Genomic DNA, 27,793 nt, shown 5'->3' with positions numbered 1-27,793 from the left:
TTTTTGCGGAGTGAAGGGGACGGAAGCCAGATCGGAGGGGGTCAAAGAGCGATTTGGAGGAGAGGAACTTGAGACAGCGGGTACAGACAACTCCCTCAAGGAGGTGGAGAGGAATGGTAGGAGGGAGATGGGGTGATAACTGGAGGGAGCCTTGGGGTCAAGGGTGGGGTTTTATTTAGGATAGTGGAGACACGGGCACTTCCGAAAGCAGTGGGAAGAAGCCTTGGGAGAGTGAGCAGTTGAAGATAGCGGTCAGTGAGAGAAGAAGGGAAAGGGCAAGTGTTTTGATACGGTGAGAAGGCACGTAGTCGGACGCTCAGGTGGAGGGGGTGGATTTTGGAGAAGATCAGAGATCTCCTCTAGAGATACCTGTCGGAAAAGACGGGAGAGTTGAAGAAGGGGCAAGGGGTGGGAGGGACTGGGGAGGGTCAGGGGAGATTTCAGGGAGATCATGCCTGACGGATTTGATTTTCTCAAAGTAGGTGGGCAGGTCATTAGGGACAAGGAATGGGGGAGGCAGGGTCACAGGGGGAGTTAAACATCTGGAACAGCTGGCGAGGACAGTGGGCATGGGTGTAAATAAGGGTGGAGAGATAATTTTGCCGGCCAGAGGAGAGGGCAGAGTTAAAGTGGGTAGATCACATCCTGGGAGTCAGAAGACTCTGCGTTCTAATCCCGGTTCTGCCACTTGTTTTCTACGTGACCCTGGGCAAGTCATTTCACTTCTCTGTGCCTCAGTTCCCTCATCTGTAAGATGGGGATCGATCCTATGAGCTCCTTGTGAGACGTGGACTGTGTCCAACCTGATTAGTTTGTATCTACCCCAACGCTTAGCACGGTGCCTCAGTTACTTCATCTTTAAAATGGGGATTAAGACTGTGAGCCCCGTGTGGGACCTGAGCTCTGTCCAACCTGAGCAGCTTGTGTCTACCTCAGCCCTTAGCACAGTACCTGGCATATAGTAAGCGCTTAGCAATACCGAAAAAATAGAATCACCATGGGTTAGTGACAGGCTGATTGTCTCCCCCTTCCAGACCGTGAGTCCGTTGTCGGTTACGGCTTCTCTCCATCTGTTGCCAAATTGTACTTTCCATACACGTAGCACAGTGCTCTGCACACAGTAAGCGTTCATTAAATACGATTGAGTGAATGAATGAATCCAGTTGCAGGAGAGAGAGAGGCGTCATCGCTAAAGCTTGTGAGATGGAAATAATAATAATAACGATGGCATTTTTTAAGCGCTCTATGTGCAAAGCACTGTTCTAAGCGCTGGCAGAGGGATACGAGGTCATCAGGTTGTCCAACGTGGGGCTAACGGTTTTAATCCCCATTTTACAGATGCGGTAACTGGGGCACAGAGAAGTTAAGTGACTTGCCCAAAGCCACAGAGCTGACAAGTGGCGGAGCTGGGATTAGAACCCATGACCTCTGACTCCCAAGCCCGGGCTCTTTCCACTGAGCCATGGTGGTGGTGTCTACAGTGATGGGAAAGTGAGGAAGGAGGAGAGAGTTTGGGAGGGAAGAAGAAAGGTGAGAAGGTCAGCGTTGGACTTTTACGTTTGATGTGAACCTTTCCTCCCCAAAGCAGTTAACACAAATGAATCGGATGGCATAATTACTGCCGAAAGCTCATTTTCCGCCCATATTTTCCTCAGGTGACACCATCCTCTGTGCCCTTTCCCCCGGGCTCGATGTGTAATGCACAGTTGGCTGCAGTTTATGCCTCCTTTTGGCTCCCTCAGAGACAATGAGCAGAAAGAGCTCGGCTTTCATAGCAGTCATCCCAAGGTATCATAGGGAAACAAGGAGTCGTGAACATCTTGGAAATCATTGGAAACAAAAAAATGTAACCACCGACTCCCCTGAGCTGACAGGTCTCACTAGGGCAGGGGGTGGGCTAAAGATCCTCGGTCGGCTCTCTCCCTTCTACATTTTTTTTTTATGTGTGTGTATTTGGTAAGCACTTACTCTATGCCAGTCACTGCTGTAAGCGCTGGGGTAGATACAAGATCATCAGGTCGGACAGGTCCGTGTCCCACAAAGGGTTCACAGTCGTATTCCCCATTTTACAGATGAGGTGACTGAGGCCCAGAGAAGTGAAATGACTTGCCCAGGATCACCCAGCAGATAAGTGGAGGAACCAGGATTAGAACCCAGGCCCTTCTGACTCCCAGGCCCATGCTTTAACCAAAAGGCCACCCTACTTCCAACTCTCTTCTTCCACTACACTCTAAGCCATACTCTTTGGTCCTCTCCAAATCAAGTACTCACCGTAATCTCTCCCTTTACGTCCGACAGATCGCTCTTCTTCCCAGCTCTGAAGCCCTTCTGAGAGCCCATCTCCTCCAGGAGGCCTTCCCTGATTAATCTCTGTTCTCCCCCACATTATAGCCTCCAGTCCATAAGCTCATCCTTTCAACTATAAACTCATTTTTGTCAGAGAACGTGTCTACCAACTCTGTTGTATTGTACTCTCCCAAGCGCTCAGTACAGTACTCTGCATATAGTAAGTGCTCAGTAAGTACCACTGAAGCAGCGAGGCTCAGTGGAAAGAGCCCGGGCTTTGGAGTCAGAGGTCATGGGTTCGACTCCCGGCTCTGCCACTTGTCAGCTGTGTGACTGTGGGCAAGTCACCTCACTTCTCTGGGCCTCAGTTACCTCATCTGGAAAATGTGGATTAACTGTCAGCCTCACGTGGGACGACCTGATTACCCTGTATTTCCCCCAGCGCTTAGAACAGTGCTCTGCACACAGCACTTAACAAATACCAATATTATAATTACCATTGATTGATTACATTCCCCAATACCCACATCAGCCACTTCCATACCATTTAAGAAGCAGCGTGGCCTAGTGGAAAGAACACGGACCGGGGAGTCAAAGGAACTGGATTCTAATTCCACCTCGGTTACTGTATCGGCCTCCCGTCTCTCCAGTACATTCTTCACTCTGCTGCCTGGGTCACTTTGCAGGAGCCGGAAGTGACTATCAGAAGAGCTTACAGACAAGTGGAACTGCAGTCTGGCAGATTTGAAGGATATCTGTCATTTGCTGATTTATATCCATAATTTATCTATAGCTGTAATATAGTAATAATAATGTTGGTATTTGTTAAGCGCTTACTGTGTGCAGAGCACTGTTCTAAGCGCTGGGGAGGGTAATCAGATGGTCCCACTTGAGGCTCACAGTCTTAATCCCCATTTTACAGATGAGGTAACTGAGGCCCAGAGAAGTGAAGTGACTTGCCCACAGTCACACAGCTGACAAGCGGCAGAGCTGGGAGTCGAACCCGTGACCTCTGACTCCGAAGTCCGGGCTCTTTCCACTGAGCCAAGCTGCTTCCCGATAATATGTAATATGCATTTACAGCCTCTATTTGGATCGGTAATTCATATGGTCTGTCTCCCCCTCTAGACTGTGCGCTAACTGTGGTCAGGGAACATGTCTACCAACCCGGTTATACCATCCTCTCCCAAGCGCTTAGGACAGCGCTGCGCATTCAGTAAGCGCTCAGGAAATACCACTGATTGATTGATTGAAGTGGGAAGGAGTTCGACGCAGGAGAGTCGAGAACGAGGCCTAGCGAGAAGCAGCATGGCTTAGTGGATAACGAAGGACCTGGGTTCTCATCACGACTCTGCCACTCGTCTGCTTTGTGTTCTTGGGCAAGTCGCTAACTTCTCTGTGCCTCAGTTTCCTCGTCTGCAAAATGGGGACTAAAATGCGACAAGGACTGTGTCCAAGCTGATTACCTTACTGCGTAGAGTAAGCACGATCGACTGAGGGCTTTCAGGCGTTGGTCCGGAATTTCTGCTTGATGTGGAGAGGTACAGGTAGCCATCATAGCCTAATTAGAATTCTAGATTTTGAAATCACCTCCGTCTTGGGAGAGCGCCGGATAGGGAAAACTCGGCCTCCTTATCAAATATTGAAATTGGCGGTTAGTTGAAGGCCTCACAAACAAATCTGAAAGGTCACCAGCCCCAAATCTCAAATGCCACAGCACATCATACAAGTAGGCTAATGCGGTAGCCAAAAAAGCGTATCTCACTCCTCCGCACTTAGGAATATTGCATATTTACGTCGCTAGCTGTTTTTGTTTTTCTTCTATAGACATTAGCTATAAATGGATGGTGCCTGACGTTTTGTTTCTTTTTGTTTCTTCAGGGTTGCGTTATGGCTGCTCTTCCCCAGAACAATCTGCAACAGCAGTTGGAGCGATATTCGGCCAAAGAAACGCACAATAAATTAAGCCTTCAGAAACCTAAATCTACGTAAGTGCCTCAGCCTCGTTGCCCTAAAACGTACCGTCTCATCATCCAGAAGTTAAATCATTTTTGTTTACCGGCCTTTTCCTCATGAACTTGATCAAACGTATAGTTTTCAGTTATAGGGCCTGATGATAGAGGAAGGAAATATTTACTGCCTTCTGAACTGCCCCTAGAATATCAATCAACGGTATTCATCGAGTGCTTCCTATATGCAGAGCACTGCACTAAGCGCTTGGGAGAGCACAACAGAGTTAGCAGACACATTCCCTGGCCACAGTCTAGAAGGGGAGAAAAAGCTTGTTAGGAAATTAAGTCATTAATAGGTATGCAAAATAAATTCAACTCTCAAGGCTGAAGCAGAGCGTCTCCAAAAGATCAGCGTAGCATCAATTATAAGGGCTTAATCTGTGCTAAGCACTGAGCTAGAAGCCGGAATAGGTACAAGACATGAGATCGGGTGCAAGTCTTGTCCCGGACGACGCTCAGAGTACTTGCACTTGGTTCTGTGATCTCGGGACATTTGGTAATCTCCCTTCCCCCAACGCCACAGGACCTATGTACGTATCTTGAAATTCTTCATTAGAAATTCTTCATATTAACGTCTGTCTCCCCATCTGGACTGTAAGCTTATTATGGGCAGGGAACATGTCTGCTCATTCTGTTGTACTCTCCCAAGTGCTCTGCACGTAGTAAGCGCCCAGTAAATACCACCGATTGATTATGCGAATATCCATAACTTACTTTAGCGTCTCCCCCTCTAGACCGTAAGCTCATTGTGGATAGAAAACGCGTCCTCTAATTCTGTTGCACTGTACTCTCCCAAGTGCTCCGCGCCCCGTAAGCCCTCAATAAATATCACCGGTCGACTGACGATATGGGGATAGCGGGCCTCCATTTTACAGATGAGGAAACAGAGGCACAGAGAATTTAAGTGAGAGGGTGCACTCTTGGGGGAGGTGGAGGAACAAAGCGAGCTGAGGCGGTTCAGGTGAAGAGTTGATGTGGAAGATGGGGAGTGTTGGTGGAGATTATCAGAGTTGACCCGCCGGTCCGGGGAGAGGCGGGGGCGGTTTGGGTGCTGTCGAGGGGGAAATGGGAAGATAGGCGGGACTGGGGGTTGGAAGGCTGTGGAGGAGCCCCAGGAGCCTAGCCACAATATAACAATATAACAAGCAGCGTGGCTCAGTGGAAAGAACCTGGGCTTCGGAGTCAGAGGTCATGGGTTCGACTCCCAGCTCCGCCACTTGTCAGCTGTGTGACCTTGGGCAAGTCACTTAACTTCTCTTTGCCTCAGTTACCTCATCTGTAAAATGGGGATTGACTGTGAGCCTCACATGGGACAACCTGATTACCCTGTATCACCCCCAGCGCTTATAACAGTGCTCTGCACATAGTAAACGCTTAACAAATACCAACATTATTATTATTATTAACAAGACTATGGGTATATATTCCCCCTCTTAAGTTGTGGAGAGGGCTTTCTTTTTGGGCCTTTCTCTCTTTTTCACTTTTTCTATCCATTAAGCGCTTCTTTGTGTCAAACTCTGTTCTAAGCGCTGGGATAGCTACAAGTTAATCAGGTCAGACACATTCCCCGGCCCACATATTGATGTCTGTACCCTCCTCTAGGCTGAAAGCTCACGGTGGGCAGGGGATGTGTCTGCTTATCGTCGTGTTCTTCCAAGCGCTTAGTACAGTGCTTTGCACACAGAAAGCGCTCAGTAAGTACGAATGAATGAACGAAAATAGGGTTCACAGTCTAAGTAGGAAGGGGGGTGGGGATCGAATCCCCATTTTCCAGATGAGGAAACTGAGGCCCAGAGAAGCAGGGTGTCTTGCCCAAGGTCTCACGGCAGACACGGGGCCGAGCCAGGGTTAATCCCAGGTCCTCTGACTCCCAGGCCCACGCTCTTTCCACCAGGGCACGGTGCGGCCACTCGGACTTTTTTCTAACCCTCTACGGGGGTTTGATCCGTCTGCATTATACAGAGGCAGATTGGCAAACTTCCCTGAGGGCAGGGAGATTTCCTCGGGTGAGGAATCATTATGGCAAAGAAGCAGAATCCTTTCCCGGTCCATCCTTCCTCCCGTGAAGACCCCTTTGGCCCAGATTTACTTCAAGTGAAAATCTACGGGCCTTTGTAAGTCGTGGCGGTCTTCTTGTTGAACCGTCAGCCTTATCATCACGTTTTCAAATATCTTGCAGAGGCTTCACGTTTAAAAAGAACTTATCACCTGGTAGCAGCGTATCGGCGGCCTGCCTGAAGGTTCCGAACACCACTGCCGCCTTAAGGGATAAGGATGTGAATTCCACCACAGCCTCGTCTCTCGGGGGGAACCAGCAGAGAAGGATCGGTGGCTTCTTCGAGAAGAGTTTGAAAAATGAAGAGACCCAGCCACTGGGCACAGACCGGGCAGGGTCGAGTTCTCGGAAGACGCAAACCGCGGTTTCCCGTGGTTCGCAGCCTCCCGCGAAAGGTATGACGATTACCCCCGATCCACCCGATATCGTTTCCAAGAGACTTGACTTTAGTTCCGCGCTGGACACGATCCTCAGCCTCGACGACTGGGACGACCTCGATGACTTCGACACTTCCGGGAAGAACTGTCCGAAAGCCTTCGTCACGCCGCCCTCGTCTCAGGCCGTCAAAGCGGGCCGGACACCGGTGTCGAGCAGAAAGGATGACGCATCGAACGCCCGGGTGTCGAAAGCGAAGACGGGGAAGGTCGGCGTCGAGCTCGTGGAGCCTCGTCCCGGGGGAGGGGATCGGGTGGCGCGGACGAGCGATCCGTTGCGTGAGCCAGAACCGTCGGGCGACTCGGTGATCTATGCGGAAACGGCGGACTCCAGAGGGATCCCAGCCGAAGACGTCCAAGAAGTACGTTCTTTCGAAGCCATCTCGCACGACGAGCGGGAAAAGAATCACACAGGTAGCGTTCTGGATTTAAGGGTCTGGGCGGCGGGCGGGCTGACGGTGGAACCGAGGCGTTTCGGGGAGGGTTCTTCTCAGCCGGAGACCCTCCTCTCCCCAAGGGCAGGGGCCCGAAGCCCTTGGCTCGGAACCCATTTCCTAATCTCTTGGGAAACAGGTGTGTTCATCGAGCCGGGGGTCGGGTGGGGTGAGGCATTTGAAGCCGCCTCCTAGAAACTCGGGCTTAGGGGGACCCCCCACGCCCTTCCGCTATGCAGCCCGCAATACAAGGAGCTGCTGCCGCCCACGGCATCACCGCTGCACCTTCCTAAAGGCCGCCGTCTGGTTCACCGCTGCCTGGGGGCCGGAAAGGACAACAGGCGGCCGGCCCGGGTCCCCAAGGCCTCAGGGTGGGACCCTTCAGACAGGGAGAGTCAGTCGGTCAATCGTATCCATTCAAGAGTATTTATTGAGCGCTTACTATGTGCAGAGCACTGTACTAAGCGCTTGGAATGTACAATTCGGCAACAGAGAGAGACGATCCCTGCCCAATGACGGGTTCACAGTATCTTTTGAGTGCTTACTTTGGGCCGAGCACTGTACTTACGAGAGTGCGACAGAACAATAAACAGGCACTTTCCCTGCCCACAACGAGCTTACAGTGTACAGTCCTTTTCCGGCCAAGGAGGGCGTTCCCCATCATCGGTGGAAGGGAACGCCCCCCCCCAGTCGGTCAGTCCGTCGTATTCATCGAGCGCTTACTGTGTGCAGAGCACTGGACTGAGTGCTTGGGAGAGTACACTCTAGCAGAGCCCGAGCCTGGGAAGCAGCAGGGCCTGAGTTCCAATCCCAGCTCCGCCACTCGTCTGCTCTGTGACCTCGGGCAAGTCACTTCGTTTCTCTGGGCCTTGGCTCCCTCATCTGTAAAATTCATTCATTCATTCAATAGTATTTATTGAGCACTTACTATGTGCAGAGCACTGTACTAAGCGCTTGGAATGTACAAATCGGTAACAGATAGAGACGGTCCCTGCCCTCTGATGGGCTTACAGTCTAGTCGGGGGAGACCGACAGACAAGAAATGGAAAAATGGAAATTAAGACTGGGAGCCCCTGTGGAACAGGGACTGTGTCCAACTCAATTTGCTCGTATCCACCCCAGAGCTTAGAACAGTGCCTAACGCATAGTAGGCGCTTAACAGATACCACAGTTAGTGTTATCGTTAACAATAAATGGACACATTCCCTGCCCTGCCCTCAACAAGCTCAGAGTCTACTGGCCTTTTCCGGCCAAGGAGGGGGTTCCCACCCTCTGTGGGAGGGAACCCCCAGTCCGTCGGTGCCGACTGTGTGCAGAGCACTGTACTAAGTGGTTTGGAGGGGACAGTAGAACATTCTAACAGACACATTCCCTGCCCACAGTGAGTTTACAGTCAACCCAACCCGAAGGCTCCCACTGACCGACTGAATGGCGGGGGTGTGGAAGGAGATGAGGCACTGGTGTCAGAATGGAATAATCGACATTAACGTGGGTTAAAGTTGTACGGAAGGCCCTTTCAGTCAATGAGTGGTGTTCATTGAGTGCTTACTATGTGCTTGGGAGATTCTTTGCACACCAGCCGCACCTAAGTCTCCATCTGATCCGGCTCTTCTGCGGGGCGGGGGGGGGGGGGGGGGGGGGGATAAATGGCCCACCCTTGCCCTAGGGGAAAGAGTTCCTTCAGTTGAGCAGAAGCATCTACAGAGAGCCTAATGCGTTAAGTACCGTGTCGTGACTGGAAAACTAAAGAGCTTTGGCAGAGGAGCGGTGTGATTAAGAAGATTTCTGTTTAAAACACAGCTCAGGTCTGAGGAGGCTCTGACGTAAGACGTGCCCCCTCGATTCCAAGCAAATCAAAGTCAAGGAACAATGCGCTTCATTATTTTTAGAGATTTGCACACCTGCTGTAATGGTACCGCCATTTCTCCCAGCTATTTCTTGGCCAGTTACTGCTTCCATTAGCCTGGTGATGTCTGGCATAATGACTCGCCCAGGTTTTATCTAGTGTAGCTTCCTACTGTTAAAGTTATTTCGATTACCCGAAAAGGTACCGTCAAGGGTTCTTAAAGATCGATATTTTTGTTACAAGCAGCCCCTGAAGAAACCTGGGGAAATCCTGATGAGTTTTTGATGAGTTCTGTTGGTTAAATATTAGAGCAAAGGGATTATCCTATTGAAAGCACAGCAGTAAACAAAATGTAAAGTGTATTTTCTTTTTTAATTTTAGACCAAGTACTACTGGGTTTTGTGCCACGTAGGTAATCGATTCAATGTTTGTGCTAATATTACCAGGCTGCGGAGCAAGTAGAGAACTTAAGGAGCAAACTGGATTTGTTAAATGAGCGCGCTACTCTTTCATTGAGTTATACTTCTCTTCTGTAATGCCTTGACGGGCTAAATGTCTATCTTCTTTTCCACTCGTTTACTCACCGTCTTGATCTGGCACCACCGATTTCTTTTCCTTTCGTTCGATTGGGTAAACAATCCACATGGACAAATCGGTTTTGTTTTAGATGACAGGGAGAAGGAGCAAAATTCCGAGGAAATCGAGTTCCCTGAGGGCGAGGAGGACTGCTGCCACGTTCAGGAATCAGATAGCGGATGGGACGAGAAACCTTTAGTTGGAGTAATCGAGGAAGACGATTACGACGTGGACTACGTCCCCCCCTCTCCAGAGGAAGAAGTGCTTTCTTCCTGCTCCTCCTCTGCCTCCTTGAAGCGCATTAGGTAAAGCAATGATTTCATTTGTTTAAGCCTCTTGACATTTTAAGCCTCTCCCTTGCTGCCGAGAAATCCAGCTGCTGGGAAGAGGAGGCTTCCTGCGGGAAGAAGAGGTAGCAATAATCACTGTGATATCCGTTAAGAGTTTACTGCGTGCCAAGCACTGGGGGAGGTACAAGTTAATCACGTCCCCGATGGGCCGTACGGTCTGAGTAGGAGGGAGAGCGGGTGTTGAATCCCCATTTTGCAGAGGAGGGAACCGAACGGAGAAGCGAAATGACTCACCCAAGGTCACGGCAGGTAAGCGGCGGAGCCGGGTACGCAACTCGGGTCCTCTGACTCCCGGGCCCGGGCTTTCCCCCTAGGCCACGTTGCTTCTCGTGATAGTGATTGGTACGGTCCTTGTCCCAGTTCACGGACCCAAATTGATCCTTCAAAGCTGGGGGGAATCGAGCTGTTCGTTGGGTGTCCGCAGAGCCCCCCCCCCCCCCCCCCCGCCAGGTTCGAGAAAAGTCAACTCAAAATTCTTATTGAACCTATTCACCCGTCTTCTCCCACCCATGCTGCCCAGGCAGGGACAAAACACCCTCCAAAGCTGAAGGGGGGAGGGCAGCCTCCTTCCTCCCAGACCGCCAGCTCCTTATGAGCACGGAACGTATCTACCACCTCTGTTGTATTATCCTCTCCCAATTGCTTAGTACAGTGCTCTGCTCAAAGTGCTCAGTAAATGATAGATCGATCGATCAAGCTTCTTGTGGACGGGGAGCGGGCCTACCAACTCTGTTGTCCTCTCCCAAATGCTCAGCACAGTACGCTCAATAAATACCACCGATTGATGAATTGATTCCTCCCCGGATCCCTGATTTTTCACGGGAAGCTTTGGCCTGTTTCCGTGGCCTGGCGGAAAGAGCCCAGGAGGCGGAAGACCCGGGTTCCAACGCCACCTCCGCCACGTGCCTGCTGTGTGACCTTGGGCAAGTCATTTAACATCTCTGGGCGTCAGGTCCCTCATCCGCAAAATGGGGATCCGATCCCTGTTCTCCCTCCTACTTAGACCGAGAGCCCCGTGTGGAGCCTGATGATCTTGTAGCCACCCCAGCGCTCAGTACAGTGCTTGGCACGCGGTAAACACCCGACGAGTGCCGTTATTATTCCGAGGGAGAATTGCTTCCCACGGGACGGCAACGAGCACGGCCACCAGCTCGGCACCTCCCGCGACTGATACTCTGGGAAGCTGCCAGACTGGAGAGTGGACCGGCGACCGTTACACCCCTCGGTCGGTCAACCGTACGTATTCAGTGCTTACCGTGTGCCGAGCACTTGGGAGAGGACAGTGGAACAGAGTCGGGAGACAGGTGTCCTGTCCTCAAAGAGCTGACAGTCTAGAGGGGAAGACTGGCTTGGGGTCGACGCCTTTCCCCGCGCAGACCTCCTGCCCTCTGTGGCCTTAGGCCCAGTTGCTGGTCTCGGGACATAAAGTCCTGCACTTCCAACATGGAGTAGGAGCATCTTATGGCCCCTTGTACATCTTCCCAAAGCGTCAACGGACTGCGAGGACATAAATAGCACTTATTGTGCCGGGGGCCGGGGGGAGAGAATATGTTTCCCTGGGTATATTTAGGGATTTGATTTTTTTTTTTTTAATGGTTTAAGTGCTTATTATGTGTCAAACACCGTTCTGAGCGCTGGAGTAGATACCAGTGAATTAGGTCGGACATCATCCCTGTCCTCCATGGGGCTCACAGTCTAAGTAGAAAGAAGAGCAGGAGAACTGAGGCCTGGAGAAGTGAAGTGACTTGTCTAAGGTCACACAGCAGACAGGTGGCAGGACAGCAATTAGAATGCAGGTCTTCTGACTCCCAGGCCCAGGCTCCTTCCACTAGGCCATGCTGCTTCTCACAGTTTTGACCAAGAAGGCCGTGTAGAAAGGAGCAGCAGCAGCCGAATCCAAGAGGGCATCCCTTTCCTCTCCCCTAGAACTGAGCCATGAGAGGGCACTGGGGAAAGGAGGTCTGAGATAGCAAGCGTAAAAATCCATTGTTTTCAGTTGGTGGGATTTTTTTTTTTTAACGATTTATAGTGTATTAAAGGAATCCGCCATTTACAGTGGGAGGAGAACCACCCCCGATGAATCCAACGTTTTGTCAAACCCCAAGAGGACGACCTCAGAGGAGCGCAAAATCGAGACCGCCATGGAACGTGACGGTATGAAAAACATTTCCCAGATGTTACGGTGAATCTCTTTTCGATGAGGTGAAGCGATTTAGGCCAGTGTGTGTGTCATTATTCTCCTCCTGCCAACATATTGGTAGGTCTTTTTTTTTTTGGTCCGTCATAATGCAAAAATGAATGTGTGACTATTTTACGGGGGGCTTCTAGTACAAGATTCCAGTTCATATTTTTAATATTTTATTATAACTTTATGCGGGGAGGTCGCGGGAGGGGGGTGATGTTTCTAGCAGCCCAGGTAGCGTTAACTCTGTGCCTTCCCGGGTCTTTGCATCCTCCTGCAAGGGATGGAATAATCTCCTTTCCCTTACTACGTGGCTTCTGAACTGCTGGGCAGCCGCAAGAAGCGGCGTGGCCTAGCGCGAAGAGCCCGGGCCTGGGAGTCAGAAGGACCTGGGTTCTCATCCCGGCTCGTCCACCCGCCTGCCGTTTGACCCTGGGCAAGTTACTGCGCTTCTCTGGGCCTCAGTCACCTCATCTATAAAATGGGGATGAAGACTGTGAGCCCCACCGGGTCCAACCTGATTGTTTTGATTCTACCCCAGTGCTGAGTACTGGCAAATAGTAAAAGTTTAACACATACTATTTTTAAAATAAGAAGAAAAAGAAGGGTAATAAGCCATGAGGTTGAGGGTGGGGTGAATATCCTTGTTAAAGGGTACAGATCCAAACGTAAGGGCGACATGGAAGGGAAAGGAACTAGGGGAAATGAGGGCTTTAGTCAGGGAAGGCCTCTTGGAGGAGATGGGATTTCTAATAAGACTTTGAAGGTGGGGAGAGGGATGGTCTGTCAGATGAGAAGCGTGAGATGGTACCCAGGCGAGGGGGCGGCGGCGGCGAGATGGTCGAGATCAAGGTACGGTGAGTAGTTAGAGGAGTCAAGTTTGTAAGCCGAGTTGTAGTGGGAGAGCAGTGAGGTAGGAGGGGGCAGAGCGACTGAGAGCTTTAAAACCGACGGTGAGGAGTTTCTGTTTGATGTGGAGGTGGATGGGCAGCCCCTGGAGGTTCTTGAGGAGGGGGGAAATGCTCTCTTGGCTTCAGCTACCATCTCTCCACAGGCGATTCCCAAATCTACATCTCCAGCCCTGTCATTTCCTCCTGTCATCAGCGCGTCTCTCCACTTTATGTCCTGCCATCACCGCATATTTAATGTGTCCAAAACTGGACTCCTTATCTCCCCACCAAAACCCTGTCCCCCATCACTGTAGACAGCACCACCGTCCTCCCCGTCTCTCAGCCCGCAACCTTGGCATTTTCCTCCACTCTTCTCTCTTTCAACCCACGTATTCGATCCATCACTAAATCCTGTCGGTTCTACCTTCACAACTTCATTAAAATAGCCCTTTCCTCTCCATCCAAGCTGCTATCACGTTAATCCAAACACTTATCGTATAACCCGCCTTGACTACCGCATCGGCCTTCTCCCTGACCTCCCTGGCTCCCGTGTGTCTCTCCCCGCTCCTGTCCATAGTTCACTCTGCTGCCTGGATCGTTTTTCTAAAATAACGTTCAGTCCATGTTTCCCCGCTCCTCAAGGACCTCCAAGGGTTGCCCGTCACCTCCGCATCAAACAGAATCAATCGGTTGTATTTGAGTGCTTACTGTGTGCAGAGCACTGCGGTAAATGCTGGGGAGAGTACAGTTTAACAGACACGTTCCCTGCCCACGATGAGCTTACAGTCGCGGAGGGAGACAGACGTTAATATAAATAAATTACAAATACGTACATAAGAGCTGTGGGACGTGGAGCTCTAGACTCTAAGCTCGTTATGGACGGGGAAAGTATATGCTAATTATCATGTATTGTACTCTCCCAAGCTGTGCGCACAGTAAGCGCTCAATAAACACGATTGAATGAATGATGGTATCGGTTAAGCGCTTACTCTGTGCCAAGCATCGTCCTAAGCACTGGGGCAGATCCAGGGTAATCGGGTTGTCTCGCGTGGGACTCGCAGCCTTCATCCCCATTTTACAGATGAGGCCACTGAGGCCCAGAGAAGTTAAGGGACTTGCCCAAAGTCACACAGCTGACCAGTGGCGGAGGTGGGATTAGAACCCACGACCTCCGACTCCCAAGCCCGTGCTCTTTCCACTAAGCCACGCTGCATCTATCTGGCTTGTAGCTATCCCAGCGGTCAGTACAGTACCTGGCACGTAGTAAGTTCTTAAAAAATACCCTGAAAATGGCAAGCCGAGCTTCATTGCCGGCCCTTCCCCGTCCCTCTCTTCCCTCTCTCTTCCCCGCCACCCCTGGAGTGTCCCGAGAATGATCACAGACATCATTATGGATCACCAACGCCTGCTAAATGCAGTGGACACAACACGGAAGTGACACAATCCGTAATTTCAGGGTTCCTCGTGATGGGTCAGATAAAAAGGGAAAGAAAAAGGGGAACGACGTGTAAAAGAGTTTCACGTCTACTGAGAAGACCTAAAGCGCCCCAGGCCGACTCCTGACGGGGTAGGCCGTTCCTACGTGAGGAACCGCTGAAGTAGCAGCGTGACCTAGTGGAAAGAGCACAGGCCTGGAAGTCGGAGGACCTGGTTTCTAATCCCAGCTCCGCCACCTGTCCTCTGCGTGACCGTGGGCAAGTCACTTAACTGCTCTCTGTTTCCTCGACTGTAAAATAGCAGTTCAAAACCCGTTCTCCCTCGTACTTAGACTGCGAGCCTCACGTGGGACAGGAAACCGTGTCCAACCTAACTAACCCGTACCTACCCCAGCGCTTAGAACGGTGACGTATAGTAAACACTTAATAAATGCCATTTTTTTAAAAAATGGTAGCCGTAGTTAGCTGGTACGCGCTAAAAGGCTGCTTGGTGTGGAAATGAATCTGACCGAGTCATCACTCTGCAGATAAACAACCTCCACTGCCCCAGCAGCTGCTCAGGGTGATGGAAGAGATGTGCGAGATGGTGGACGCCATTCCCATTTGTGAACTTCAAGCTCTGCGCTGTGGAAATGAACTCCTTCGGAAGCGAGAACACAGGTGACTGATGGATTTTTCATTTTTCTTTCCTGGATAAGATCTTATTGCCTTGCGCGTTCAGCATTTAGAACATCACCTCTCCCTCACCATTCTGAAAAGTTCACTTCGTACAGAGACCTGGGTCCTAAACGAGTACAGCCGGCAAGGGATGGGGTTGTAATTTCCGGTCAGTCGCTCGTATTTATTGAGCACTTCCTGTGTGCAGAGCACTGTACTGAGCGCTTGGAAGAGGACGCTCTAACAGTAAACGGACGCGTTCCCTGCCCACAGTGAGCTGGCCGTCTAGAAGTCTACATCAGCCTTTGGATGATTTTGAGCGTGGATTTTGGGAGTGGCATCCGGGCATCTTCTATAGCAGTAGATAATCTGTCTGACCACAAATTCCGGGCTGCGCGACCCGAAACCCAGATGACCGTGTTTAGGCAGATGTGGGCTGACCAAGTAGAAATAGTCCCGGATCCGCCCCCAGTCCGGCCCGCAGAGTTTGTTCCTCAAATGCCAGCATGTTCGCATCTTCATTCATTCAGTCGGATTTGTTGAGCGCTCACCGTGTGCAGAGCACCGTACTAAGCGCCTGGAAAGTGCAGTTCGGCAACAGATAGAGATAATCCCTACCCAACAACGGGCTCGCGGTCTAGAAGGGGGGGAGACTGGCAACAAAACAAGTAATGTTGGTATTTGTTAAGCGCTTACTATGTGCAGAGCACTGTTCTAAGCGCTGGGGTAGATACAGGGTCATCAGGTTGTCCCACGTGAGGCTTCATCCCCATTTTGCAGATGAGGTAACTGAGGCACAGAGAAGCGAAGTGACTTGCCCACAGTCACACAGCTGACAAGTGGCAGAGCCGGGAGTCGAACTCATGACCTCTGACTCCGAAGCCCAGGCTCTTTCCACTGAGCCACGCTGCTTCTACATCAGTAGCAACAGAATAGATAAATCGAATTATAGATCTAGACACATCATTAATAAAATAGAATAATAAATATGTACAAATATACACAAGTGCTGTGGGGCAGGGAAGGGGATAGAGCAGAGGTAGGGAGTAGGGACGATGGGGAGGAGGAGCAGAGGCAAAGAGGGGCTCATCCGCCTCCCTTCTGACTCCCCTTGCCCAATCCTCCCTCCAGCCTCGAAGTCCGTCCCCCTTCACCCCACCCTCAGCCCTTACGTCGTCCATATCCTTACGCCGCCATTTTCCTTCTCTGTAATTTATTTTAACGTCCGTCGTCCCCTCTAACCTGTGAGGTCCCAGGGCGCAGGAGCCGTGTCTTCCGATTTGCATCGTGCCCTCCCAAGCGCTTAATACAGCGCTCTGCACGCAGTAAGCGCTCAGTGAATACCAAGTTCTCGTCCCAGCTCTGCTCCTGGCCTGAAGAGGGACCTTGAGCAAGTCACTTAACTTCCTGAGCCTCAGTTTCCTTATCCTCAAAGAATAGAACACCCTCCTTGCCTCAGACGGTGAGTCTTTTGTGAACGGGGACTGTTCAGTCAATCAACAGTATTTATTATCGAGAGCTTACTTTGGGCAGAGCACTGTGCTAGGCACTTGGGAGAGTTCAACATGACAGCGTTGGTAGACCGTTCCGTGCCCCAAACGAATTTCCTGTCTAGAGGGGGAGACGGACATTAATATACAAAATTGCAGATGCGGACGTGAGTGCCTTGGGGCCGCATAAAGGGTGCAAATCCAAGGGCAGGGCAGAAGGCAGCGGAAGAAGAGGAATTGAGGGCTTAGTCAGGGAAGGCCTCTCGGAGGAGATGTGCCTTCAGTAAAGCTTTGAAGGTGGGGAGCGTGATCGTCTGTCGGATGAAGAGGGAGGGCGTGGGCAAGAGGTCGGCGATGAGGTCAAGGTACGGTTGAGCAGGTCGGCATCAGAGGAGCGAAGTGTGCTGGGTGGGTTGCAGTAGGAGAGCAGCGAGGTAATGTGGGGGAGGATGATTGAGTGCTTTAAAGCCAGTGGGGAGGAGTTTCTGTTTGATGTTCTGTTTTTCTTTGACTCCTCACTCTTGGCTTCAAAGCTCTCCGTCACCTTGCCCCCTCCTACCTCACCTCCTTTCTGTCCTTCTACAGCCCAGCCCGCACACTCCGCTCCTCTGCCGCTCACCTCCTCACTGGGCCTCGTTCTCGCCCGTCCCGCCGTCGACCCCTGGCCCACGTCCTACCTCTGGACTGGAACGCCCTCCCTCCTCACATCCGCCAAACTAGCTCTCTTCCCCCCAACTTCTGAGCTCACCTCCTCCAGGAGGCCTTCCCAGACCGAGCCCCCCCCCTTCCCTCTGCTCCTCCTCCCCTTCCCATCGCCCCACTCCCTCCTTCTAATCCACCCCCTTGCGTATATTTGTACATATTCTATTCAGTAATGATATGTATATGTCTATAATTCTATTTCTTTTGATGCTATTGATGCCTGTCTACTTGTTTTGTTTTGTTTGACTGTGAGCCCGTTGTTGGGTAGGGATTGTCTCTACCTGTTGCCTGAATTGTACTTCCCAAGCGCTTAGTACAGCGCTCTGCATGCGGTAAGCGCTCAATAAATACAATCGAGTGAATGAACGTGAAAGCGGATTGGTGACTACTGGAGGGTCTCGAACGGGAAAACATAGGCTGAACGTTTTTTTGTAGAAAAATAGTCTGAGCAGCAGAGTGAATTATGGACTGGAGAGGGGAAAGACGGGAGGCTAGGAGGTCAGTGAGGAGGCCGATCCAGTTAATCGAAGCCGGATAGAATAAGCGCTTGGCTTAACGTGGTAGCACTTCGGTAGGAGAGGGCGGATCTTAGCCGTGTTGCGAAGGTGGAACTGACTGGATTTAGTGACAGACTGACTATGCGGGTTGACTGAGAGAGATGAGTCGAGGAGAACGGCAAAGTTACGGGCCTGTGAGATGGGAAGGATGGTGATGCCGTCTACCGTGACGGGAAAGTCGTGGGGAGGACGGGGTTTGGGTGGGAAGATAAGGAGGTCTGTCCCAGTCTGATGACCTCAGTATTTGCCCCAGCACATAACACGTTTAAAGAATGTCATCTCTGTTGTTTCTAAGAAGGGATGTTGTCAACTACGTCAACTACATATCCAGATGGAACTGTACGGTGCTGAGGGACAACCATTTGCCACTGTGCAATCTAACATTTACTTTTTTTAAATGAATAAACCGTTGAATAACTGAAACGATCAATGTAGCGTGAGACAGACAAAAAGCCCGGTCCCTCCCCCCAGCCCAGGTGGAATAGGAGTATTTATTAAGAAGCCCATGGAGGGAGAGAGAGAACTTGTTTATGATCTAAAAACATGGATTATGTCCAAATAGATTATCGTATACCCACCCCAGTGCTTAGGACAGCGGTTGGCACATAGTAAGTGCTTAACAAATAACATTAAAAAGAAAAAACAACCAAACTCACCGCCGGCAGCCCCAGGGGGGAAAGGCGTATAGTCAGAAGCCCACGTGAAGGAAGTCGGGAAGCTGGAAAAACTGTCCCCAAGAGAACTAGTTCTATCATTAACGGCCATCTTGCTGTTTCGACTGAGTCGATCTTTGTTTCTCTTCATGGTTCCTTTCATAGTCTCAGCGTGCGTTAGGGGTTTCTCTTGAAGGCGGGCTGTTGTCTTGACTTCCTTGCCTCCAACCTCCCCCTTCTTCCAGCTCCATTCCAGGGAGCCCGGGTCGCCTTTCCCAGACGCGGCTCAGCGCTCGTCTCTTCCCTTCTCCCTTCTGCTCGGGCGACCACCCGGCTTCCCCCTGCCCCCAGCGGAAATTGCTGGCTTTTTATTAAGGCGTTCCCACTCGTTCTCTCCTTTTGACACGGTGGCCATCCTCAGCCGTTCCTCCCCAGCTCAGGCTCTTGGCTTCCCGGTCCCTGACCCGGTGCTCTCCCTCCTCTACTTGCGTGCTCTCATCCTTTCGCCTGCCTGGAACTTCCCCACCCTGCCTTTGCCACCTGCCGCATCCCCGCTCACCCCAGCTTCAAGGCCCTCCTGAAATCTCACCTCTTCCGGGAGGATTTTCCCTCCTCCTCAGGTTGTGACAACCCAAGAGACACCTCAGGCCAGGTGCGTTTCGAGCACTTCCGTTGCATATTGTCCGCTGTGCGACCTTGGGCAAGTCACCTCATTTCTCCGGGCCTCAGTTACCTCGTCTGTAAAATGGGGATTTAGACTGTGAGCCCCTTGAGGGACGGGGACTCTGTTCAACCCGACTGACCTGTATTTACTCCAGAGCTTAGAACGGTGCTTGACACAGAGTAAGCGCTTAACGAGTACCGTAATTATTGTATTGATTTGCCAACAAGAAGTCCTTTCTCTTCTGATGTGCTCAGACACTGAGCCCCCATGCATGACAGGGGCTGTTGCCGACCTAATTAACTCGTGTCTACCCCAGTGTTTAGAACAGGGTTTGACACACAGTAAGCACTTAAATGTCATTTTTTTAAAAAGCGCCTTCGCTACGAGTTTCGGATGGAAGGTAGCCGGGTGGAGGTCACCTCTCCTCCGAGGGGCCTTCGCCGATCAAGCCCTCATTTCCCCAGCTCCCTCCCCCTTCTGCATCGTCTGTGCACTTGGTTCTCTGACCTTTGGGTATTTGATATTCGCCCCCACGCCCCCACCTTCAGCCCCACAGCTCTTAAGTGCATATCTACAAATTAGATGTCACGTATCTAATGTCCGTCTCCTCCTCTAGACTGTAAGCTCGTTGTAGGTGGGGAACGTGTCTACCAACTCTGTTGTATTGCCCTCTCCCAAGCGTTTAGGCCAGTGCTGTGCACACAACACTCAACACCGCTGTTAACCGGGGGTGATGGTGATCGAGAAGCCGGGGAGCATCTCACAGTGGGCGTCTGTCTCAGTACAACCTATTGGATCTTTTGTCAGAAGGATAATAAAGATGGTATTGGTTAAGCACTTACTATGCGTCAGACACTGTTCTAAGCGCTGGGGTAGATACCAGGTAATCAGGTTTGCTCACACATGGCAAAGCATGAGAACCAAAATGAAAGTTTTCTGTAACCTGGGTCTGTAGCCTGTAGTCTGGGTTCATTCATTCATTCGGTCGTATTTATTGAGCACTTACTATGTGCAGAGCACTGGACTAAGCGCTCGGAATGTACAGTTCGGCGACAGATAGAGACCATCCCTACCCAGTGACGGGCGCACGGTATAAACCGGGGAGACAGACGGCAAAACGAAACAGAACAAAACAAGTAATCTGGCATAAATATCATCTAGATAAATAGAATCATCGAAATATACACACCATTAACAAAATAAATAGAGTAATAAGTAATATATACAAATAGGCACCGTGCTGTGGGGAGGGGAAAGGGGAAGAGCAGGGGCCCGGAGAAGGGGGAATGGGGAGGGGAGGAGGAGCAAATTATAGTCAGTCAATCTATTGAGCGCTTAGTGTGGGCAGAGCACTGGGCTAAGGGCTGGGGAGAGTACAGTAAACAATATAACAAACACATTCCCTTCCCACCGTGAGCCTGTAGACAAAATATAAATGAGATATGTACGTACATATGTGACGTATTCTGATTTAGTCACCTCTCCCCTTATCTCCCCATTTTTCCTCCTCCGACTGCTAGTCGTACCTGTTTTTCATCCCAACTGTATATAATCTGTGTCGGCCCCGGCTCCCTCGTTAGAGCGCGAGCTCCGTGAGGACCGGGAAACCGTCTTTTATCTCTGGTGCGTTTCCCCAAGAGCTTAGTACAGTGCTCTGTACATAGCAAATGCTCAATAAGTAATAGTGATAATAATTGTGGTATTTAAGCGCTTACGTGCCAGGCATTGTACTGAGCACTGGAGTGGCTACGAGCAAATGGGTTGGACCCAGTCCCCACATGGGGCTCCCAGTCTCCACCCCCATTTTATAGATGAGGTAACTGAGACGCAGAGAAGTGAAGTGACTTGCCCAAGATCACACAGCAGATGAGTGGCGGAGCAGGTATTAGAACCCATGACCTGCTGACTCCCAGGCCCACGCTCAGTCGACTTCACCACGCTGCTTATGGATGGTTTCACCGAGCGGTTTTTCTTCCCCCCCCCTTTTCCAGAAAAAGGCTCTTAGATAACTACTTTGCCGGTTCGGACGTCAGTGATATCAGTTCTCTTCTCGCCTCCCACTGGAAATCCAGTCCTATCGGCTGTCGTCGCCCTGGGCCGCCATCTCTCTCTTCTCCTCCTTCATTTCAAAAGACCGACTTCCGCCCCCCTGGGAATTCTGCTGAAGACTTCAAGCTTCCGCACCTTCTCTGTGCTGCTTCTGCCGCTGAACATCGAGGAAGTGGTCTTGGTCAAACTCCAAGGGAACTTCCAAATTTAGATACGTCAGTAAATAGGACTCCAGAAACCAACGCCGCCGGGAAGCCGGGGTGGCCATCTTCTAGGCAGGATGCCTCAGAAAGGACGTTTTTCAATTCCCCATCCGAAGAAGTATCTCTGGTCAGTAGCGGTTGGGGTGATAGATCGAGGACAGAACGGAAGGATGAAAGGCGTCATTTCCCAGAGAGAGCTTTAACGAGCACCGCCGTGAAAATTCCCAAAAAGCATCCCGCCGCGACCCCCGCTCCGAGCGACTTGGACCGGGGAGTCAGTTTGGAAGCCCAGGATCCCATCTTTGACCTCGACGCTTTCGATATGGATGACTTTGATGAAGACTGGGAAAATCCAGCCGGACCATCTCCTGTGGGAGCGTATCCGCCCATCAGAGAAGGCCAGCCAGCAAAATCAGCGTCAGAGAAAACGCATCCCACCGAAGGAAATCGCCTTCCCGTGTTTTCTGCTGCCAAAAATACCCATTTCTCAGGGTCAGTCCAGAATTGTACCGGTGAGTTATATTTTCGTATTTTGAATCCTGTGAAAGACAAAACAACCGTCCCCTTAATCCCTTTTTCCGCCTCATCAAACACAGGAGTTAGAATTGGGTTTGTTGAATCTACTGGGGGAAAAAAAAATAGACGAAAAAGAGCAGTGTGGTGTAGCGGAAAGAGCACGGGCCTGGGAGTCAGAGGCCTGGGGTCTAATCCCGGGTCGTCCGCTTACCCGCTTCGGGACCTTGGGCGAGTCCCTTAAATTCTCTGTGCCTCAGTTCCCTCATCTTCAAAATGGGAATTCAACACCAATTCTCCCTCCTTGGCAGACTGTGAGCCCCATGTGGGGACCTGATTTTCTCGTATCTACCCCAGAGTTTATTACAGTGTTTGACACATTGTAAGCCCTTAACAAATATCAATCAGTTGAATTAAGGAGATCATAATCTGGTTTGGGGGTGTTTTTTTCCTAGAATCAATCAGTGGTATTAATTGAGTTCTTTTAATGTGCACAGCGCTGTCCTAAGGGCGTGGAAGAGTACAATTAAGTGCTTAAGACAGTCCCCTGCACCCAGTAAGCACTCAATAAATACGACTGAATGAAGTATAACAGACTTGGTAGTCATATTCTCTGCCCCCGAAAAGTTTGCAGTAAAGTGTTTGTACTCTAGAAACAACATTGTTTCCATGCGGATTTCTACCAGAGTTAAGAGTGGTACATCACAATTTGTGGGCAAATTGCTTGTATAATTTAAGAGCAACTATATGTTTGGTTTTTTATGGTATTTGTTAAGCACTAACTATGTATCCGTTAGGCACCGTACTAAGCTCTGGGGTAGATGCAAGCTAATCAGGTTGGACACAGTCCCCATTTTACAGATGAGGAAGCTGAGGCGCAGAGAAGTGAAGTGACTTACCCAAGGTCACATAGCCGACAAGTGGCAGAGCTGAGATTAAAACCCAGGTCCTTCTGACTCCCAGGCCCGGGCTCTATCCCCTAGGCCCGGTGATCTCGCAAGCTGGAAGTTATAACCAGTATTTTGTTATGCTCAGATTCTATAATCAGCCCAAGTAGAGTTTGGCCTAAAAGAAGTTTATGTCATAAAATAGAATAAAACTTAAAAATTTCCATATGTATCCTCAGCGTTTAGGGTTAGAGAGTGATCAGGGGTTAAAAAAAAATCAACAACCAAAAAGACTAAAAAATACCAAAATTGTACATTACTGGAACGTGTTTTTAGGTGAATGATTAGTCACAGTCAGAGGGGAAGCCAACCAATCAATCAACGATATTCGTGGATTCAATCCTATGAAGCATTTACCGTGCGCTGAGCGCTGTACTAAGCACTTGAGAAAGTACAGTACAGCACTAAAGAGTGACAGTCCCTGCCTACAATGAGCTCACAGTCTAGGGGAGGGAGAGGGTCGATACAAATAGACAGACATCAATATAAGTAAATAAAATTACAGATATATACAAAAGAGCTGTGGGGCAAGGAACCCGGGGGGGAGAGCAAAGGGAGCAAGTCAGGGCGACACAGAAGGGAGTGGGAGAGGAGGGAAAGTGGGGCTCAGTCTGGGAAGGCCTCTTGGAGGAGTTGGGCCTTCAGGAAGGCTTTGAAGAGGGGGAGAGTAATAGTCTGGCGGATTCGAGGAGGGAGGGCGTTCCAGGCCAGAAGTAGGACGTGGGTCAGGGGTCGGCGGCGAGACAGGCGAGGTGGAGGCACAGTGAGATGGTTAGCGACAGAGGAGCGAAGTGTGCGGGAAAGAGAGAAGCGAGGTGAGGTAGGAGGGGGCAAGATGGTGGAGTGCTTTAAAGTCAATGGTGAGGAGTTTTTGTCTGATACGGAGGTGGACGGGTAACCGCTGGAGATTTTTGAGGAAGGGGGTGACACGCCGGGAACGTTTCTGTAGAGGGATGATCCGGGCAGCCGAGTGAAGTGTGGGCTGGAGTGGGGAGGGGCAGGATCTTGAGAGGTCAGCAAGGAGGCTAATCTAGGTGGGATCGGACGAGTGACTGTATTAACATGGTAGTGGTTTGTATGGAGAGCGATGTTGGTGAGACCGACAGGATTTGGTGACGATTGAATCTGTGGGTTGAACGAGAGAAAGAGGAGTCAAGGATAATGCCGAGGTTACGGGCCTGTGGGGCGGGAAGCTCGGTGGTGTCGTCTACAGTGACGGGAAAGTCCAGGAGAAGGTCTGGGTGGGCAGATAAGGAGCTCTGCTTTGGACGTGTTAGGTTTAAGGTGACGGGAGGACATCTAAGTAGAGATGTCCTGAAGGTAGGAGGAGACGGGAGCCTGGAGAGAGGGAGAGAGATCAGGGGAGGAGATGTAGATTTGGGTGTCATCCGCATAGAGATGGTAGTTGAAGCCGTGGGAACGAATGAGTTCTCCAAGGGAATGAGTGTAGATAGAGAATAGGAGGGGACCGCGAACTGAACCTTGAGGAACCCTCACATTTAGGGGATGGGAGGGAGAGGAGGAGCTCGCGAAGGAGACCGAGAATGAAAGGTCAGAGAGATGAGGGCAACGAGGAGAATGAGTCGGTGACACCAAGGTTGGATAACGTACCCAGGAGAAGGGGGAGGTCCTCAGCGGCAAAGGCAGCTGAGAGGTCGAGGAGGAAAAGGATGGAGTAGGAGCCGTTGGATTTGGCAAGAACGAGCTCCTCGGTGACCTTTGAGGGGACGGTTTCGGTGGCGCGAGGGGGACGGAGGTCAGATTGGAGGGAGTTCAGGAGAGAATTGGAGGAGAGGAATTTGAGACCGTGGGTGTTGATGTCTTTCTCGAGGAGTTTGGAGAGGAATGCTAGGAGGGAGATAGGATGATAAGTGGAGGGAACTCTGGGGTCAAGGGAGGGTTTTTGAGAATGGGGCAGACATGGGCATATCCGAAGGCACGTTTGAAGGCAGGTGAGCTCTTACTAATGTGTACAACGGAATTAGCAAGCACGTTCCCTGCCCGTAATGAGCTTACGGTCTCGGGCGCCCGGGGGATAGACATTAGTGTGAATAAATAATATATAATTTAAAGATATCAGTATGATGTACAATCATGCCATTATGCCCGATGAAATGTGAAACCACAAGTTCCTTGAAGTAAGCAAAATTCTTTCTTCATTATGTCTTACAGTTCTTACGCGGAGAAGATTTAGGAAGCGTTAATTAGCCAGTAAAGAAAAGGGATTATTTTTTTTCAGGGCTGCAGATAACAGCCCAAAATTATTTCATTAACGCCTATACAGTTCACATGGAGTGGAAGTGTATATTGAGAAATCTGATTTTTTTTTTTTTTGGATTCAAATAAAACGGCATGGAGAGTTGTTGTTTTTAGGCAACAAGTTTTAAAATTACACTTTCTTAAATCTAATGAGATGCTAGTCTAGGTTGTACTTCTGGGATGAGGGGTGAGCTTAGCGCACGGAGTCCTCTGTGCGGAGTTTTGACCAGGTTTTTCGCATCAAATATCTAGCTACTGCATGCCAGAGGATAGAGTTGTGCCTGATAAATTGCTTCCAGTGTGCATTCCGTATGCTTCTGTATTCTGCCATGAAATGGAACTATAAAATAGCGTGATTGGTTTGGGGTGTTTTTATCAGTGGTTATCATTTCTTTAACGTGGGGGACATTTCCTAATGGCAAAACTGTAACTGTTCTTTTAATTAACTATTCCTCAAATAGCCCCGTGAGGGATTCTCTCTGACACTCTCGTTTTATAGCAGAAGAAACTGAACTGTCACCAACAGGCCAAACCGGGATTAGAACATAAAGTCCTTTGGGATGGGGAACAGGAGAATTGCCTTTTTGGTTTTTTTATGGTATTCGTTAGGTGCTTCTTACGCGCCAAGCCCCGTTCTAAGCGCTGGGGTAGATACAAGCTGATGGGGACGGACACAGCCCTTGTCCCACGGGGAGCTCGCGGTCTTAATCCCCATATTACAGATGAGGCGGCTGCGGCCCAGAGAGGCGTAGTGACTTGCCCGAGTTCCCATAACAGATAAGCAGCGGAGCCTCTGGCTGCCAAAATGCAGTGTTTTCTCGACGTATTTTATTTTTCCGTCCGCGCGTCGATCCTTACCATCGTCTCATTTTATCCTCCCGTCTCCCTGCGTCGATCCTTACGACCGTCTCTTCTCTTTAAATTTAAGATGGGTGGGTTCAGAATTCGCCCTCGAGGAACGCCGAACACGAACGCTTCAAGCGGATTGATTTTGCTCACTCGAAAGAAATGATGAAGATTTTCCACAAGAAATTTGGTCTTCATCATTTCCGCACAAACCAGTTGGAGGCGATCAACGCGGCTCTTCTTGGCGAAGACTGTTTCATCCTAATGCCCACTGGTAGGCGTTTATAGCTGCGACTCGGCGAGAAACCCCGGGCAGATGTTAAATTAGACTCGTCTGGGCTCTTTAACGAGCAACCAGAAGGCTGTCATCACAGTATTTCAGTCCTTTGGGACTTTAGTCAGGACGCGAAGTCTTGCCCTTTCTTTCGGGGGGACGGGGAGGGGCGTGGGTAATCCCTTAGGCGCTTACTGTGTTCCAGGCAGTCTACTAAGCGCTGGGGTAGATGTAAGCAAGCCAAGCGGGACACGTCCCTGTCCTTTACAGCCTTCATCCCCATTCCCCAGGTGAGGTGACCGAGGCACGGGAAAGTTAAGCGCGTTGCCCGAGGTCACACGGCAGGCAGGTGGTGGAGCCTGGATTAGAACCGGCCCGGGCTCTTTCCACTGGGCCACACTGCTTGCTCTCAGGATTTCTGGATCCTCCTGTGACTAGTCCGGGTTTGGTGGATTCTTAATCCCAAGGGCGATGACGACGGGGTCGGTTTCCCTCTGGGGGAAATTTGTCCTGGGAGGGGAAAATGACGGAGAGCGGGGGGCAGGGGAGTTGATGTCTACCTACTTGGTGTCCCGCGACCACTTCATCATCTTCGGCTCCTAAGGACGACATGGTCGTGTTCCTCATGCTCTTAATATTATTAACCGTACTCCGTTTGTAGCCACAGAGGCGTTGTCGGTCAATCAGTGGAATTTATTAAATGTTTACTGGGTGCAGAGCACTGTACTAAGCACTTGGGAAAGTTGTAGTGTTAATGATAATTGTGGAATCTGTGCTAACCCCGTGGCAAGCACTGTTCTAAGATGCAAGGTTTTCAGGTTGGACGCCGTCCTTGTCCGCGCGGGGCTCACAGTCTTCATCCCCATTTTACAGATGAGGTAACCGAGGCCCAGAGAAGGGAAGTGACCTGCCCAGGGTCACACAGCAAACAGGTGGCGGAGCCGGGACTAGAGCCCAGGTCCTCGGACTCCCAGGCCCGGGCCCTTTCCGGTAGGCCATGCTAAACAGCGTCGGTAGACACGTTCTCTGCCCACAGTGAGCTTACAGCCTGCGTTAAAGAAATACATTAAATTCTGGACCTATCCATAAGTGTTACGCAGTTACGTAGGGCTGGGCGAATTATTTACCCAAACCGGGACCTCCCTTTTTGCGGCGTTGTTTTTCAGGATCGAAGCGGAGTTGTTTGCCTTTCTTCATCTGTCCCAAACTTTATAGCAGTGAGTGCATTCGTGAAACCTTTTCAAGTTGTGAGGATACACCCTTTAAATGTTTAATAAAACCGCAAGATGACTCCACCGTGGCTTCGCATAAGCAGTCTCGAACATGAGTAAGAGCAAACTGTGCTTTAGAACTTTTTTTTTTAATTTTCCCGACCGCCAGAAACGTTTACGGACCGTTGGGTCTTCAAAGAGAGCCGTCTTCAAAGCCGATGGAGGGCAGACTGTCTTCCGTCCCCAGAGTACAAGTTTCAACAGCT

The 27,793-nt window shown here is 50.4% G+C and overlaps 1 protein-coding gene across 3 annotated transcripts in view; it reads left to right on the top strand.

Moving 5' to 3' along the window:
* Positions 1-27,793, top strand: part of BLM (BLM RecQ like helicase) — a 75,410-nt gene that overhangs the window by 5,489 nt on the left and 42,128 nt on the right. For 2 of the 3 annotated variants that reach the window (XM_029051453.1, XM_029051452.1), the window contains exons 2-8: positions 4,168-4,274; positions 6,478-7,202; positions 9,736-9,949; positions 12,024-12,148; positions 15,030-15,162; positions 21,217-21,989; positions 26,125-26,316. In XM_029051453.1, coding sequence (XP_028907286.1) covers positions 4,177-4,274; positions 6,478-7,202; positions 9,736-9,949; positions 12,024-12,148; positions 15,030-15,162; positions 21,217-21,989; positions 26,125-26,316 — 2,260 coding nt within the window. In that variant the 5' untranslated portion in view covers positions 4,168-4,176. The remainder of the gene's footprint in view (positions 1-4,167; positions 4,275-6,477; positions 7,203-9,735; positions 9,950-12,023; positions 12,149-15,029; positions 15,163-21,216; positions 21,990-26,124; positions 26,317-27,793) is intronic. The other variant, XM_029051454.1, reaches the window with a different exon arrangement.

This window comes from Ornithorhynchus anatinus, chromosome X1, assembly GCF_004115215.2.
Source record: "Ornithorhynchus anatinus isolate Pmale09 chromosome X1, mOrnAna1.pri.v4, whole genome shotgun sequence".
NCBI classification, from domain to species: Eukaryota; Metazoa; Chordata; class Mammalia; order Monotremata; family Ornithorhynchidae; genus Ornithorhynchus; species Ornithorhynchus anatinus.
Note: the sequence above shows the minus strand (reverse complement) of the source record. Positions and strands in the feature narration are given on the sequence as shown.